This window comes from Anomaloglossus baeobatrachus, chromosome 6, assembly GCF_048569485.1.
Source record: "Anomaloglossus baeobatrachus isolate aAnoBae1 chromosome 6, aAnoBae1.hap1, whole genome shotgun sequence".
In the NCBI taxonomy this organism is placed as follows: domain Eukaryota; kingdom Metazoa; phylum Chordata; class Amphibia; order Anura; family Aromobatidae; genus Anomaloglossus; species Anomaloglossus baeobatrachus.
This window is the reverse complement of record NC_134358.1, coordinates 9,416,753-9,434,900: the sequence shown is the minus strand read 5'-3', so window position 1 is coordinate 9,434,900 and position 18,148 is coordinate 9,416,753. Positions and strand designations below refer to the sequence as shown.

The window sequence follows — 18,148 nt, the reverse complement described above, 5'->3', positions numbered from 1 at the left end:
CTGCCACCGCCGCTCCTCCGCCGGCTCCGTCGGACGCAGACATCTTGTTTCCGTCCCCCTTAGTCTCTTTCCGGCTCCTCCTCTACAGGGGCGGGGCTTTGGCTTTCGCACCTCCACTACTCAGGAAGACGCTCGAGCGGGGACTTTTCGCGCCCAAAATGGCGGCTTCTCAAAATTTTCGGCCGGACACCTCCGGCGGTCACAAGGCGCACCTCTACCAGACGGCAGAGCGGTAAGATCCTGTTCGTGACGCCAAGTTGTCGCGGGCGGAGGAGGGGACGCTGTGCTCACCCACTGCTCGAGTCCGGCTGCTCTGCTGCTGCTGCTCGGTGGTGGCTCGAGCGGTGGGCCGGATCCCGGGGACTCGAGCGGCGCTCCTCGCCCATGAGTGAAAGGGGGGGGGGGGTGTGGTTTGGTTTAGGGATATTGTCCGTGACGCCACCCACGGTTGTGGTGAGATTGGTGACACCACCGCTGCTCTGGACGGGGATCCCGAGAGCGATGACAGGGAGCAGCTTGGATGTTGTTTCTCCCCTCCGTGGATAGGGGGGTTGGTTGTCCCGGGGCCCGCTGAGGGGTAGGTAGGGATGGATGGCAGGCGGGTTACGGGGCCTGGTGAGGTGCAGGGTCGCGGGGGCAGCGCTGTGCCGCACGGCACAGTGGTACTCACTCAGCCAAAGATGAATGCAAAGTCTCCGGTAAAACAAACGGCTGGATGGACGGGTCCCACAGACGGCTGCGGTAGTTCTCCCAGTAGGTTGATGGTGACTGCCTTTCCCTGCACCTGTGTTGTGTTTACGGTTCCAATGGCTTCCCACCGGTAACTTGCTCCCCAGCTTGGATGGATGCTGAAGGAGCCCTTTTTGCCCGCAGACTCTGGCCCTGGGAACTGTAGCCTTGGCGGTGACTGTGTTTCCCTTTACGGTTTGAGCTGTTGCCTTCAATCGGGTCTTGACTGCTGGGAAACCCCGGAAGTTCCCTTCGCTAACGGATTTGACCAGTTTTACGGCGACTCCTAGCCTGGTCGGGGTCCGTAAGCCCTGCCGGATGGTGCTGGCTTCTCTTTGCTCCCCGATCCGGTACCGTCGGGCCACTGCCCATCCACGGTCCTTACGGTGTGCTCCAATCAGCCTCTCCTGCAGACGGTCACCACCGTCTGCCAACCTTGCTGTTCCGTCCGGGCCACACACCTGGACGCCGTCAAACTGCTCCTCTACCACTTCGCTCTCCAAAACTCTCAAACTAAACTCAACTGCCCTCCTTTTCCCGCCTCCAGGACTATGTACTCCTCGGTAGGCAGGACCAACCACCTGGCCCACCCCCTGGTGTGGACATCAGCCCCTGGAGGAAGGCAACAAGGGTTTTGTGTTTGGCTTCGGTGTGCCTAACCGGGGTATGGGGTGTGTTGGTGTAATTCTGTGACGACCTGGCTTGTCCAGGGCGCCACATTAGAAAATGAGAGCAGAAATTCAGGTGGAGGCAACAGATAGACGGGGCGGCCGCTCCATCACACACAGCGGAGTCTGGAGTGCAGGGGACTGTACACACTGAGTGGTTAATCATTAGCTCCATGGCAGATATATCATGTACTGGATTCATTGGGAGGAGAACTCAGTTCACTGGAGCAAAGGTGCCGCATGACACAGGTCAGTACAGAGCTCAGACTGGAGGGACGTAGGATGTGTGGATATGTGTATACAGATGTGTGAGCAGAGTGCGGTGGAGGGGTCCAACGTCTCACATGGGCCAGATGTCGGCTGCTCCTCAGTCCAGTAATGGTCTTCTGTGAGTCAGACGGGAATTTTACAAAAAAGTCAATCTTTTAAACTTTAATCAGTTTGGAGAGCAGCAAATCTCTATTTACACCAGGTTATTCCCAAAATGAGTTAAGATGGGCAATGAGCCCCATAGGGGTGAATGAGCCCCATGACTATCGGGAGGGTATAGGCTAGGAAGGGGTTAACCGTTGTGGGTAATAGGGCTGTGTAAGGGATTAGGGGATTGGTGGTTTAGTGAGCGGCGAGGATTGGGCCAGAGATCATGAGGGGTGGGGGAAAAGGGGGGGTTTATAAGGGGGCAGTTAGGTCTGGTACCCCCTCTTTGCCATTGGTGCCATCGCAGTGTGGCCCGCCCACCAGCCCGTAATATATATATATATATAAAAAAAAAAAATGTAATAAAATTATAAAAAAAATGTTGTAAAAAAACAAAAAAACAACAGCAAATGGTTTTATCTGGTGGCTCTCTGTTCGTCACAGCAGGGGGATAGGTCCGTTCCTAGAGGCCAGGAGTACCGATAGTCGGTTGGGAGTATGAAGTCACTCAGGGGTAGTGGCTTCAGACAGGATTGGGAACTTGTGGGCGTAGGTCCTGCAGGTTCAGGGGAGGGGTATTTTAACGATGGAACGTTATTACCCCACACCTTGGGTCGGTTGGTCACGGCCGAGGTGGTCCTCTGGGTCGGTTGTGGGTTACGGCCGGGGGATAAGGATGATTGTTGGCTTCTTGGACGGACCTATCGGTTGTTTGTCGGTTGGGAGGGTATACATGTATTGGTTATGTTAAAAGAGGGTGGCATGTTGAGCCACAAGTTTGGTACATGTATACTGTTTAAATAAAAGCTGTGGCCATTCGCCCATAACAGTTGTTATGTCTTTATTTCAAGTAGAGTGATTAAGAGATGTGTTGTGCAGTGGAGACCCAATTATCCCTTTTAGATACGTCATGAACTTTCCTGGTCAGATTCCCAAGTCATAGAGCCCAAAATAAACTTAAGGAGTGTCAGCAGTGTGAATGATCAGGATTGACGAAGAATAAGATGGAGATTCTCAGAGGATGCGGCGAGGGTCAGAATTAGGAGAGAAATCAGGATAGAGGAAGGATAAGATGGAGATATAGTCAGAGGATGGGACGAGGGTCAGAACTAGGAGAGCGATCAGGATGGAGGAAGGATAAGATGGAGATATAGTCAAAAGATGGGACGAGGGTCAGAACTAGCAGAGCGATCAGGATGGAGGAAGGGTAAGATGGAGATATAGTCAGAGGATGGGACGAGGGTCAGAACTAGGAGAGCGATCAAGATGGAGGAAGGATAAGATGGAGATATAGTCAGAAGATGGGACGAGGGTCAGAACTAGCAGAGCGATCAGGATGGAGGAAGGGTAAGATGGAGATATAGTCAGAGGATGGGACGAGGGTCAGAACTAGGAGAGCGATCAGGATGGAGGAAGGGTAAGATGGAGATATAGTCAGAGGATGGGACGAGGGTCAGAACCAGCAGAGCGATCAGGATGGAGGAAGGGTAAGATGGAGATATAGTCAGGACAGGGCGAGGGTCAGAACTAGGAGAGTGATCAGGATGGAGGAAGGATAAGATGGAGATATAGTCAGAGGATGGGACGAGGGTCAGAACTAGGAGAGCGATCAGGATGGAGGAAGGGTAAGATGGAGATATAGTCAGGACAGGGCGAGGGTCAGAACTAGGAGAGTGATCAGGATGGAGGAAGGGTAAGATGGAGATATAGTCAGGACAGGGCGAGGGTCAGAACTAGGAGAGTGATCAGGATGGAGGAAGGATAAGATGGAGATATAGTCAGAGGATGGGACGAGGGTCAGAACTAGGAGAGCGATCAGGATGGAGGAAGGATAAGATGGAGATATAGTCAGAGGATGAGACGAGAGTCATAACTAGGAGAGCGATCAGGATGGAGGAAGGATAAGATGGAGATATAGTCAGGACAGGGCGAGGGTCAGAACTAGGAGAGTGATCAGGATGGAGGAAGGATAAGATGGAGATATAGTCAGAGGATGAGACGAGAGTCATAACTAGAGAGAGATCAAGATGGAGGAAGGATAAGATGGAGATATAGTCAGGACAGGGCGAGGGTCAGAACTAGGAGAGCGGTTAGGATGGAGGAAGGATAAGATGAAGATTAATGCTATTTCCGCACGCTCCATCTTTGTGGTGAACACGGAATTTCATCCTGTGGTCACAGAAACGCAGCCTGAGGCTCAAAAACGCATCCAAAAAACGCATTTGTTTGGTCCAATGCGGTTTTGAAGTCTATGCTTAGAAGGCCTCAAAAACTCTGGCAAAAACACAGAAAGAATTGACATGCTGCATCGTTGTGGTCACCACAAAGACGCAGACAAAAAAAACCTACAGCATGTGAACAGCAAAACTGAAATCTCATAGACATTCCTGGGGAAGGAAATGCATGTAATTTGGTGACCCAAACCGCAACCAAAAACATGGCGAAAACATGCCAGAAAATGTGGCAAAAACGCAGTGTGTTCATGAGGCCATAGAGGATGGGACTAGGGTCAGAACTAGGAGAGCGATCAAAATGGAGGAAGGATAAGATGGAGATATAGTCAGAGGATGGGACATGGGTCATAACTAGGAGAGCAATCAGGATGGAGGAAGGATAAGATGGAGATATAGTCATAGGAAGGGACGAGGGTCAGAACTAGGAGAGTGATGAAAATGGAGGAAGGATAAGATGGAGATACAGTCAGAGGATGGGACATGGGTCATAACTAGGAGAGCAATCAGGATGGAGGAAGGATAAGATGGAGATATAGTCATAGGAAGGGACGAGGGTCAGAACTAGCAGAGCGATCAGGATGGAGGAAGGATAAGATGGAGATACAGTCAGAGGATGGGACATGGGTCATAACTAGGAGAGTGATCAGGATGGAGGAAGAATAAGAAAGAGATATAGTCAGAGGATGGGACATGGGTCATAACTAGGAGAGCAATCAGGATGGAGGAAGGATAAGATGGAGATATAGTCATAGGAAGGGACGAGGGTCAGAACTAGGAGAGTGATGAAAATGGAGGAAGGATAAGATGGAGATACAGTCAGAGGATGGGACATGGGTCATAACTAGGAGAGCAATCAGGATGGAGGAAGGATAAGATGGAGATATAGTCATAGGAAGGGACGAGGGTCAGAACTAGCAGAGCGATCAGGATGGAGGAAGGATAAGATGGAGATACAGTCAGAGGATGGGACATGGGTCATAACTAGGAGAGCGATCAGGATGGAGGAAGGATAAGATGGAGATATAGTCATAGGAAGGGACGAGGGTCAGAACTAGGAGAGTGATGAAAATGGAGGAAGGATAAGATGGAGATACAGTCAGAGGATGGGACATGGGTCATAACTAGGAGAGTGATCAGGATGGAGGAAGAATAAGAAAGAGATATAGTCAGAGGATGGGACATGGGTCATAACTAGGAGAGCGATCAGAATGGAGGAAGGATAAGATGGAGATATAGTCAGAGGAAGGGACGAGGGTCAGAACTAGGAGAGCAATCAGGATAAAGAATAAGGGGTACTTTGCACGCTGCGACATCGCTAGCCGATGATAGCGATGCCGAGCGCGATAGTCCCCGCCCCCGTCGCACATGTGATATCTTGTGATAGCTGCCGTAGCGAACATTATCGCTACGGCAGCTTCACACGCACTTACCTGCTCTGCGACGTCGCTCTGGCCGGCGACCCGCCTCCTTCCTAAGGGGGCGGGTCGTGCGGCGTCACAGCGACGTCACATGGCAGGCGGCCAATAGAAGCAGAGGGGCGGAGATGACCGGGACGTAAACATCCCGCCCACCTCCTTCCTTCCGCATAGCTGGTGGAGGCAGGTAAGGAGAAGTTCCTCGCTCCTGCGGCTTCATACACAGCGATGTGTGCTGCCGCAGGAACGAGGAACAACATCGTACCTGTCGCTGCAGCGAAACTATGAAAATGACTGACACTACACAGATCACCGATTTACGACGCTTTTGCGATCGTTTATCGGTGCATCTAGGATTTACACGTTGCGACGTTGTTACCGGCACCGGATGTGCGTCACTTTCGATTTGACCCCGACGATATCGCAGTAGCGATATCGCAACGTGCAAAGTGCCCCTAAGATGGAGATATAGTCAGAGGATGGGACTAGGGTCAGAAATAGGAGTATAATAATATATTACTAAGTGAAGAATATACCTTAATACAGATGAGGTAGTCAAATTTCTTTTAAATAGGTCCCTAGACTGTTGTATTCAAGGAGCGTCCAGTTGTCATTGCAACATACTATAGTTGGAAATAGAGAGACTGAGAGATCCCCAAGGATTGTGCTCTTTATGTGGAATTTATAGGTGTTAAGGGGGCTTTACACGCTATGATATCGCTAATGCGAAGTCGTTGGGGTCACGGAATTTGTGATGCACATCCGGTCGCTTTAGCGATGTTGCTGCGTGTGACACCTATGAGCGATTTTGCATCGTCGCAAAAATGTGCAAAATCGCTCATCAGTGACATGGGGGTCCATTCTCAATTATCGTTACTGCAGCAGTAATGAAGTTGTTCCTCGTTCCTGCGGCAGCACACATCGGTACGTGTGACGCCGCAGGAACGAGGAAGCTCTCCTTACCTGCCTCCCGGCCACAATGCGAAGGAAGGAGATGGGCGGGATGTTACGTCCCGCTCATCTCCGCGCCTCCGCTTCTATTGGGCGGCGGTTCAGTGACGCTGCTGTGACGTCGCTGTGACGCTGAACGAACCGCCCCCTTAGAAAGGAAGCGGTTCACCGGTCATAGCGATGTCGCCGGGCAGGTAAGTACGTGTGACTGGTCTGGGCGATGCTGTGCGGCACGGGCAGCGATTTGCCCGTGTCGCACAACAGATGGGGGCGGGTAACCACGCTAGCGATATCAGTACCGATATCGCAGCATGTAAAGTGGCCTTTAGTCATGGATTTTACAAGATTCATAGCACATACGCTGATCATTGATGTCTCGGGTTATACATAGATGCCGAGTGTCAGAGAATTGCAATGTGTGGTCAGGATGGGGCAAAGACCTAATTTTGACCATTTTGTGACATCATTAACTTCAGAGTTTTGTGAGCGCAGAGCTGGTAATAATCCTCTATATTTCTAATCACAGGAGCCATGGAGCTGTCCACCATCCTCGCTCTTTCTCTCGTCCTTCTTCTCACTGTTTATATTTTCCTCTCCTGGGCCAGACAGCATGGACACCACTCACTGCCTCCCGGGCCAACCCCCATTCCTCTGCTGGGGACCCCCAAGTACATGGATTTAATTGAGGCCCCCAAGACATACTTAGAGGTGAGTGTCCACACTGACACATAGCTCGGTGCCTGCTGGGTAATGTAGGCATTGAGTGTTCTGTTGTCCATACTTCATGGCCGTAGAGGTTGAGGTGGGTACATCCTCAGACTCATCTTCTTTAGGCTGCTCAGTGTGAGCTGTAGACCATCAGAGCGCTGCTCCTGACCGGCCATGTGCATTGGATTGGATTTGTCTAATGTCGAGGTATGTCCTTGTGACGCACCGGCCTATCAGGTCGTCACAGGACATTGTGCAATCTGCCCTTCTGCTTGGTGTCCATCTCCTCCTTGGTTACGGATCGCTGGCATTTGGTGTTGCTAAGAACAAGCCAATCAAAAACCTAGAAACACTCTGCACCACACCCATCAGACACACCAATGGGTAGCCTGAAGGAAATAGGGCTGCCTACTTGGGGGGTTGGTTACGGAGGGTCAGGGGTGTCAGGAGTAGTCAGTTGAGTGGTGATTCTCGAGAGGAGAGGTCATAAGTAGTTGGAGGAGGTTAGGAGCTGGGCTCCTCAGTTACTAGGTGGCAGACGTTGGTCTGGGCCTGGTAGGAGCTGGAATCCCGGTCGCAGGGGATCATGTCAAGGGGCACGGAACTGCTGAGCAGGGCAGCTGGCGGCCTTGAGCCGTCTCCTGGCAGGGACCAGGGCACAGCGGGGTACATGGACCCTAGGCCGGGAAGTAGCTTCAAGCGTCCTGGTAATTTACCAGACGAGTGCGAAGACTTCATGAGTCGTTCTCCACCCGCTCCAAAATCGGGGTACTAGCGCAATGAGGGGGATAGGACTTTCCCAAAACATAGTCCATAAAATCCCAAGCGTGAACCCTGAGAGCAAGCTCACTCCGTTAGCCATATGGGTGAGCGGGACCAGACTAGTTTTACGCTACAGGGGCCAACCAGTAAAAAAAGTGCCAATGAAAAGGTTACAGGCTAACAAGGAACACCATCGGGCACGGGATCCCAGCGTGCTCCCTCCCTGCTACAGCGGTGCTAAGAATTCCGGTTTACAAGTTGTCGGTGTCAGCGTTATTGGACTGAGTACACAGTGACCCTTTCCTCTCCAGCGGAGCTCCCCTCCCACCACCACCAAGCCCCGGGGCACTTTTCCCCTACCCACGAAGGGGTTAAACACCTAGCTGCCATTCCATCGCCACCGGGCGCTCCCAACAGCAGCGGTGGTACTACACCTTACCACGCACCGTGGGTGGCATCACGAACTCTAACAACAAAACCCCTTGTAAATACCCCCCTCTTATTTCGAGTGTCGGCGCGGCCCCTCGCGGGTCCGGAGATCCCTCGAGCCACCGCAGATCCGGATCTGAGCAGCAGCCCGGCTGCTGGCGCTGGGGCGGTACATCTTGTATAGAAAAGAATAAAAAGTATTGAGAGCTCACAAGCTGCAAATCAATTCCACAAAAGTCAATCCCACCCTGATCACACAGAGCTGCTGGACTGTCTCCTCCAGTGGAAATTAGAGCGAAGCAAAAGATTTGATGCAAATGGAATTTGTGTCAGATATTTGGGAATTCACTGGACCTAGAGAATTTCTCCATTTTATGCAATGCAGAAGATTGTATCGACTAGGGAAAGCTCGCGTGGCCTCGGCTGTGGCCGGGCGTCCCAGAATTGTCTTCCAGCTATCACATCTGATATAGAAGGGTTAATAGTTTATATATTTCTAGATTTTAAATACTTTATTATTACATTTAGTTTTGATTAGTACATTTTGTTTAGTACACAGTCGGCTATTCATTTTTTTTTAATCTCACCTGAGGGCCTGTAAATCTCTGTGTATCTGAGACTAAAGGCCACTTTACACGCAACGACATCGCTAACGAGATGTTGTTGGGGTCACGGAATTCGTGACGCACATCCGGCCTCGTTAGCGACGTCGTTGCGTGTGACACGTACGAGCGACCGCTAACGATGCAAAATACTTACCAAATCATTGATTGTTGACACGTCGTCCATTTCCCAAATATCGTTGCTGATTTTGGATGCAGGTTGTTCGTCGTTCCTGAGGCAGCACACATCGCTACGTGTGACACCCCGGGAATAACGAACAACAATGTACCTGCATCCTCCGGCAACGAGGTGGGCGTGACTTTCATGTGGCTGCTCTCCGCCTCTCCGCTTCTATTGGACGCCTGCCGTGTGACGCCGCACGAACCGCCCCCTTAGAAAAGAGGCTGTTCGCCGGCCACAGTGACGTCGTTAGGAAAGTAAGGGGTACTTTGCATGTTGCGACATTGCTAGTATTAGCTAGCGATGTCCAGCGCGATAGTACCAGCCCCCTTCGCACATGCGATATCTTGTGATTGCTGCCGTAGCGAACATTATCGCTACGGCAGCATCATACGCACATACCTGGTCGGCGACGTCGCGGTGACCGCCGAACAATCCCTCCTTCAAGGGGGAGGTGCGTTCGGCGTCACCGCGACGTCACTAAGTGGCCGGCCAATAGAAGCGGAGGGGCGGAGATGAGCGGGACATAACATCCCGCCCACCTTCTTCCTTCCGCATTGCCGTCGGGACGCAGGTAAGGAGATGTTTGTCGTTCCAGCGCCTTCACACACAGTGAAGTGTGCTGCCGCTGGAGTGACAAACAACATCGTACCTGCAGCAGGAGCGACATTATGAAAATGAACGACGTGACACAGATCAGCGATTTTTGACTGTTTCACGCTCGTTCATCGTCGCTCCTAGGATTTACACATTGCGATGACGCTACCGGCGCCGTATGTGCGTCACAACAACCGTGACCCCGACGATATTTCGGAAGCGATGTCTCAACATGTAAAGTACCCCTAAGTATGTGTGAGGGGTACTAGCGATTTTGTCCGTCACGGGCAGCGATTTGCCCGTAATGCACATGTCGCGGGCGGGGAGGGGACGCTGCGCTCACCACGCTCGGGTCCGGCGCTGCTGCTGCTTCGCTCGCTGCTAGGTGGCTTGAGCGGTGGGCCGGATCCCGGGGACTCGAGCGGCGCTCCTTGCCTGTGAGTGAAAAGGAAAATGGTTTTGGGGATTTATTGTCCGTGACGCCACCCATGGTTGTGGTGAGGTTGTGACACCCCCGCTGCTCTGGACGGCGATCCCGGGAGCGATGACAGGGAGCAACTTGGGTGTTGTTCTTCCCCTCCGTGGGTAGGGGGATTGGTTGTCCCGGGGCCCAGTGAGGTAGGGATGGCAGGCGGGTTACGGGGCCTGGTGAGGTGCAGGGTCGCGGGGGCAGCGCGGTGCCGCACGGCACGGTGGTACTCACTCAGCCAATGATGAATGCAAAGTCTCCGGTAAAACAAATGGCTGGATGGATGGGTCCCACAGACGGCTGCGGTGGTTCTTCTCCCGGTAGGTTGGTGGTGACTGCCTTTCCCTGCACCTGTGTTATGTTCTCGGTTCTGGTGGCTTCCCACCGGTAACCCGCTCCCCAGCTTGGATGGAGGCTGAGGGAGCCCCTTTTGCCACAGGTTCTGGCCCTGGGAACTGTAGCCTTGGCGGTGACTGTATTCCCCTTCACGGTTTGAGCTGTTGCCTTCAATCGGGTCTTGACTGCTGGGAAACCCCAGAGGTTCCATTCGCTAACGGATTTGACCGGTTTTACGGCGACTCCTAGCCTGGTCAGGGTCCGTAAGCCCTGCCGAATGGTGCTGGCTTCTCTTCGTTCCCCGATCTGGTACCGGCGGGCTACCGCCCGTCCCCGGTCCTTACGGTTCACGTCAATCAGCCTCTCCTGCAGACGGTCACCACTGTCTGCCAACCTTGCTGTATGTGCCTGGGCCACGCACCCGGACACGGTCAGTCTCCTCTACTACCACTTCACTTCTCCTTCACTCCTCAACTCAACTCAACTCAACGGCCTTCCTTTTCCCGCCTCCAGGACTGTGAACTCCTCGGTGGGCGGGGCCAACAGCCTGGCTCCACCCCCTGGTGTGGACATCAGCCCCTGGAGGGAGGCAACAAGGATTTTTGTTTAACCTCGATGTGCCTAGCCGGGGTGTGGGGTGTGTTGTTGTAGTACCTGTGACGTCCTGGCTTGTCCAGAGCGCCACACATACGACGGGGGCGGGTGCCAACGCTAGCGAAATCGACACAGGGGGCAACTGGTAAATTTCGACTGAAGCATTTATGCAATATTACATTGGTCTGTAAATGGTATAAATTATGTGAGCATAACATCTACGACACATCATATTATATAGCGCAGTCAATCGGGATGAAATATCATAGTCTGTATAAAAGCTGAGGCAGGGAATCCAGCAGAAGGTGTGATGTAATTCTGAATCACGAGAGGACGTAACAGCTTAGCCATAGAAATAGGAGAGAGAAAGCAGGGAACAAATGATAAGACTGCATTCACACCTTACAGACGCTTTGGTTTGTTTTGCCTCAATCATGGCAAAAATGTGTTGTTTCTTGAATTTTGAGAATCTCTGGAAAAATGTTACGGTTCTACCATCATGGTGGTAAAACGTCCTGATGTGTGAATGCAGCCAAAAGACCATGTGTGTGACAGCGCAGGTGAGAAGATTGGTGGGTGAGGAAGAGACGAGGGTCAAACACGATTTTTAGGACAATGAAGACTTTGGAGTAGTTTTGTCGCAAATCAAACTTCCTGAGAAAATTCTGTGAATCCGGTAAATTTGAGTTTTAAAAATTCGTTTAACTGTAATGGAAATGTTTTATTATAGGAAGCCTCAAAACAAATGTCTGACTGTTCCCCACGGATGGCCTGTCATTCACTGTAGTGTTACCCACCCTTTGGATATAGAGGAGGTCTCACGTGTGGTCCCTCCTTTTAAATGTTCACATGCTCGAATAAGAAAGGGGCACATTTGCTGATTTTATAGGGGTTAATTATCCATGGCCCCGGCCTTCAGATTGAACCATGTCTTAGATGTTTGAAGGGCTGGAATCTCCAGATGCATTTAGAGGTCACATTAGATAAAAGAAGGGAGAGGAGTAAGGCGGACTTTACACGTTGCGACATCGCTAGCGTTTGCTAGTGATGTCCAGCGCGATAGTACTCGCCCCTGTCGCACAAGCGATATGTGGTGATTGCTGCTGTAGCGAACATTATCGCTACGGCAGCTTCACACGCACATACCTGCTTGGCAATGTCGCTGTGACCGCCGAACAATCCCTCCTTCAAGGGGGAGGTGCGTTCGGCGTCACAGCGACATCACTAATCGGCCGGCCAATAGAAGCGGAGGGGCAGAGATGAGCGGGACATAACATCCCGCCCACCTTCTCCCTTCCGTATTTTCGTCGGGACGCAGGTAAGGAGATGTTTGTCGCTCCTGCGGGTTTACACACAGCGATGTGTGGAGCTGTAGGAACGACAAATAACATCGTACCTGCGGTCGACCCGACATTATGAAAATGAACGACGCTACACAGATCACCGATTTCGACGCTTTTGCGATCGTTTATCGTCGCACCTAGGATTTACACGTTGCGATGTCGCTACCGGCGCTGGATGTGCGTCACTAACGACGTGACCCCGACGACATTTCGGAAGCGATATTGCAACGTGTAAAGCCCCCCTAAGTCCTCCGAATTCAGTATTGTGCCTCCATCACCCACTTTAGGAAAGAAATTACTAGAATATGTTCTGATCAGACACTGCGTACGCAGGGAATGCTGGGAGATTTCAGCTCTGAGATTTGCATGTTTGTAAAATAAGGTGACCATCCACCACACGACCATTTACTTCGCAGTGTCATCAGTCCCCTCCGTCGCAGGTGGCTCACTAGGGCCGCAGTCATGACTCCGCAGCCTCCAGACTCATGGCTTTTCCTCTGTTCTTATTATAATGTTGTTATTTTGGTTGGGGCAGGATGTGTGCAGTTTCCGCTACCACAAGTCTGGACTTTGCCTCCTCTAGGTATTAGGTAAGAGCTAATAATTATGGATGTGGCTCTTTGCCTTGATAAATAAGTCACAAACTCAGACAGTTTATCAGTGAGCGCGATATGCTCTATTTCCCAGCCAGTAGATTCTCGCTCTCATTTTTCTGGAAATTCCTAACAGGAGGGCCGGGGAGAGAGAGAAAGATCTTGTCCGTCAGCAAGGAATCAAATAAGTATTTCCTTCACTGTAAGATGGCTGGTACAAAACCACTATATGGAGAAGAAAGGCGGGGAAAGCTGACCACATGGAGCTACAGGGAGGAGGAAGGGACAAAATACAATGAAAGTCAAAGCTTCTGCCTAGCATCAGAAAAGCACTACACAGCAATGAAAACATTGAATAATTCCCAAGTCGTGGGACATGACACTGTCCATCTGAAATCCTTGGATTTCAAGATGTCCAGTCCAGTTGTTCGAACCTGAAAAGAGAAGAAGAAAAAACACACATATGCAATAATAAACCTCAAACAGTTCTAAAGTCCAACTTTTTGTTGGTGACCCGTGGATCACAGCAGAAGATGAATCCGAGTCTATTAGTAACCCATCTTCGGATTGGGGAAGCCGTAAAATATACCAACTCTTCCACCAACCCAGAAATCCAATGGCAATGTTGAAAGGTCCAATACAACTGGGGAAATGAGGAGGTATGCTCCCCACTGTGGGCTACGGCCAGCAGAAACGTCCAGTTCATGTGATGTCTTCCTTTGGCAGAAGAAGCACAAGTTAGGTGACGGAACAAAGGAAAAAACGGGTTGAACCCCCTTTTGTCACCTTAACTTCCGTCTTTCAAGTCTTTCCATCTTTGCTGGGCACGACCTTGCTGATGAAGCACATTGGCCAGTCGTTATGATGAGCCGCTTTGTCTTTTAAGAGGACAAGGTCTCCTTCTTGGAGATTAGGACTGGGTGTCTGCCATTTGTGATGGTTTTGAAGTTGATGAAAGTATTCAGTCTTCAAGCTGTGGCGCCCTGGACAAGCCAGGGGCCACAGGTAACAGCACACACACACCCCCACCCCCAGCAGTTTCACAGCAGACATCCCCAGTGAAACTTGATTCCTTTCCTCGGGCTCAGACTGACACACCAGGTGGGCGGAGTCAGGAGATGGAGACGCCCACCCAAGAGTTAGCTGGCCTGAGGCAGGAAACAAGCCCAGTCAAGTTCAGGCGGAGGAGGAGAGAAGAGGTCTGCAGAGATGCAGACGCAGACAGGGGCTTAGGTTGGAGCCTAAGGCCCCCGAGCAGAGAGTCAGGCAGACGGTAGTGGCCGTCTGCAGGGAGCCGGGGAGACAGTTGGTGGAACCGTAGGTAGCCGGGGCTGGGCGGTGGCCCACCGGTACTGAATCGGGGAGCCAGCTGGAAGCCGGAGCGCAGGAGGAGCGTGCACGGAGGTGGAAGAAAGGACTTACACCACCAAACTGGGTCAGGGGAGAAACAACAACCGCAGCCGTCTGTGGGCACCTGTCCATCCAGCCGAGTGTTTTACTAAGGACTGTGTCGTGATTACTGGCTGAGTGAGTACCCCGTGCCGTGCGGCACAGCGCTGCCCCTGCGACCCTGCACCTCGCCAGGCCCCATAACCCGCCTGCTACCCATCAACCTACCTCACCGGGCCCTGGGACAACCAACCCCCTACCCACGGAGGGGAGAACTAACATCTAGCTGCTCCATACCATCACTCCCGGGATCCCCGTCCAGAGCAGCAGTGGTGTCACAACCTCACCACAACCGTGGGTGGCGTCACGGACAATCTCCCTTACCAAATCCCCTTTTACTGTGGAGCCTGGGATCACAGACCGGGTTACGCCATCGTGATACCCACAGAAGTGACCCCGTGGCCCGGATCTGAGTACCCCTGGTCCCCGGGCGACACAAAGCCATGCCAAAGCACATTAGACAGCTGTTGTACTTGCTTCTACCGATGTATGTAAATGTCTCTGTGGTCAAAATTCCCAGGAAGAAATGTAGCAGCTCCAATCTTCTGTGTAATAAGTGTAGCTGGATTAAGAATCAATGGAGCATCAGGATCAGTTGATACTGGTACCAAAGGCCTAGCATTTATTATGGCTGAGACTTCTGCGAGGAAAGTGACCAAAACTTCATAGGTGAGATAAAGTTTATGGTCCAGCAACATGGAGTCGAGGATCCTTCATGCAATTCCAATCATGCGTTCCCAGGCTGCATTTTACAGCAAGTACATTAGAGGTTAAGAAACAGGTTTAGCCCCTGGGAGGAGCTGAGGAACTATATACCTTGGACAGGGAGGAAGGATGGGTAGTAGTGATGGGCAGTCCAGCTCTTTTTGGTGATCCGGTTCTCATGGCTCTGCTCACCAAAAACAGCCGGCTCTTTTGGATTCTTCATGGCTCCCTATTAAATATGTGTATATATTGATACAACAGACAAGTTTAGGAGTTCAAGTTTGAGGTTGAAGTATGGAGAGCTGACAGCAGTTAGTCAGGGGTCGTAGCCCTTGGACTACCCGGCTAGGTGGCAGACGGTGAACAGGGCCACAGGCGATGGAGATCCGGTCGCGGGAGACCTTAAGTGGACCAGGGCAGGGTTGTAGCCTGCCGGTGCCGACAGCGGGAATCCGGTTGGGAGGCCGTGCACAGTCGGGGTGCCTTGACCCTAGGACGAGGATGGTTGCAAGCCCCCTCATAAATTGACCAGCCGGGGACAAGGTTCCAGACGTTGTCCCATAAACTGCCCAGACAAAGCAAAACCAGAGCCAAATGCGGGGGATAGGGTGTCCGCCAGAACCCACTAAAATCCCAAGGGTCAGCTTTCGCGGGCCACAGCTCCCAAAACATATAGAACCGGGAGTGAACTTCTCCGTTCCAAGCAAAGTCGTCCAAAAAGAAAAGAAAAACACAAAGTGCAGGAGGAGGGGAAACCTGTTCATCAATCTGGGTGCGGGACCCGAATGCACCCTCCTAAGGCAGCCGGCCACTGACAACTTGGTTTACTACTTGACTTGTGTGAAGTTACTGAACTGTGAGTACACCATCGTCCCCCGGTCCAGCCCGGCGCGCCACCTCCAGCAGCCATCACTCCCGTGTACCGACACTGGGCCCCGGGACTACACCTCCCCTACCTGTGGAGGGGATCCCATCTTGCTGCCACGCTCCATCAGCCCTGGGCGCCCCCATCATCAGGCAGCGGAGGTGTCACCATCCCTCACCACAACCCACGGGTGACGTCACAGACACAACATATCCTTTGTAAATAACTCCCCTTTCCGACGGTTGTGAGGACGGGCGGCCGTGCGAGCCCGGGTCCGGTCACCACTCGAGCCGCAGCAGCGAACCCGGATCTGAGCAGGCCCCAGAAGCGGCAGCGGCCTCCACCCGCAACACACGCACACCAGAGGCTCACACCACACTACATGGAATAGCAGCCAAGACTTCTGCATTGATATGTCATATAAGAATATATTCACATCTTATTAGATTAGACTTATAAAAAATACAGTTTTCCGCCATTAGATCGAGATATGGCAGATTTTTTTGGAGAAATTGATAACCAACATCACATGCAATAGAAATAAAATACAGCGGAACCTTGGATTAAGAGTAACTTGGTTTCAGAGCGTTTTGCAAGACAAGCAAAGATTTCTAAAAATGTGTAACTTGCTTTAAAAGCAATGCTTTGCAATAAGAGCAAATACTCGCCGTGCACACTTCCGGTTCTGTCCTTTCACCGTGTCCTGACCCGCTCTGGAGGTAACGTTCTGTACATATGTACTGTATACAGTATACCATTGTACAGTACGGTATATACTATATAGCATTTCTATCAATTTGCATCTGTAGATACAGTATTGTACTTTCTTTCTGTTGACCAGTGCAGCACATTATTTTACCAACAATTCTATTGTAAGCTAACGTACAGTTTAATTTGTTTTATGATTTTTACTGTCCAGTATTTTGTATTAGTGACTGTAATAATTTTATATGAATACAGGACATTATTTTGTATTGCTGTAATAAGTTTGTATAAATACAGTAAATATTTTTGGGTTGTGGAACGAATCGTCTGCGTTTCAATTATTTCCTATGGGAATATTCGCTTTGATATAAGAGTAACTTGGTTTAAGAGCGCACTCCCGGAACCAATTATACTCGTAATCTAAGGTTCCACTGTATCCTTAAAATTTAAAAATATAATACAGCATTTTCTACAATAGGGGCAAATTACCATCAGACATTGTCTATCTGTAACAGGGATATTGAGGAAGAATCTATGTAGTGAGTATAAACAAATGTATAAAATATATACCATGGTAGAGTGAGTGTTTGGACCCAAAAAGGCCACAGAAACTATAATAAAGTGCCAAATGTGCATTGAGACCACATAGTCTACAGTCATATGAAAAAGTTTGGGCACCCCTATTAATGTTAACCTTTTTTCTTTATAACAATTTGGGTTTTTGCTATTTCAGGTTCATATATCTAATAACTGATGGACTCAGTAATATTTCTGGATTGAAACGAGGTTTATTGTACTAACAAAAAAGGTGCAATCCGCATTTAATCAAAATTTGACCGGTGCAAAAGTATGGGCACCCTTATCAATTTCTTGATTTAAACCCTCCTAACTACTTTTTACTGACTTACTAAAGCACTAAATTGGTTTTGTAACCTCATTGAGCTTTGAACTTCATAGGCCGGTGCATCCAATCATGAGAAAAGGTATTTAAGGTGGCCACTTGCAAGTTGTTCTCCTATATGAATCTCCTATGAAGAGTGGCATCATGGGCTCCTCAAAACAACTCTCAAATGATCTGAAAACAAAGATTATTCAGCATAGTTGTTCAGGGGAAGGTACAAAAAGTTGTCTCAGAGATTTAAACTGTCAGTTTCCACTATGAGGAACATAGTAAGGAAATGGAAGAACACAGGTACAGTTCTTGTTAAGCCCAGAAGTGGCATGCCAAGAAAAATATCAGAAAGGCAGAGAAGAAGAATGATGAGAACAGTCAAGGACAATCCACAGACCACCTCCAAAGACCTGCAGCATCATCTTGCTGCAGATGGTGTCAATGTGCATTAGTCAACAATACAGCGCACGTTGCACAAGGAGAAGCTGTATGGGAGAGTGATGT

The 18,148-nt window shown here is 50.5% G+C and overlaps 1 protein-coding gene across 1 annotated transcript in view; it reads left to right on the top strand.

Moving 5' to 3' along the window:
* The first annotated feature begins 1,604 nt into the window (after nucleotides 1–1,604).
* The window catches only part of LOC142316931 (cytochrome P450 2C3-like), a 135,856-nt gene continuing 119,312 nt past the window's right edge, over nucleotides 1,605–18,148 (top strand). Inside the window, exons 1-2 of the mRNA XM_075352705.1 lie at nucleotides 1,605–1,646; nucleotides 6,941–7,122. Coding sequence (XP_075208820.1) covers nucleotides 6,946–7,122 — 177 coding nt within the window. The 5' untranslated portion in view covers nucleotides 1,605–1,646; nucleotides 6,941–6,945. The remainder of the gene's footprint in view (nucleotides 1,647–6,940; nucleotides 7,123–18,148) is intronic.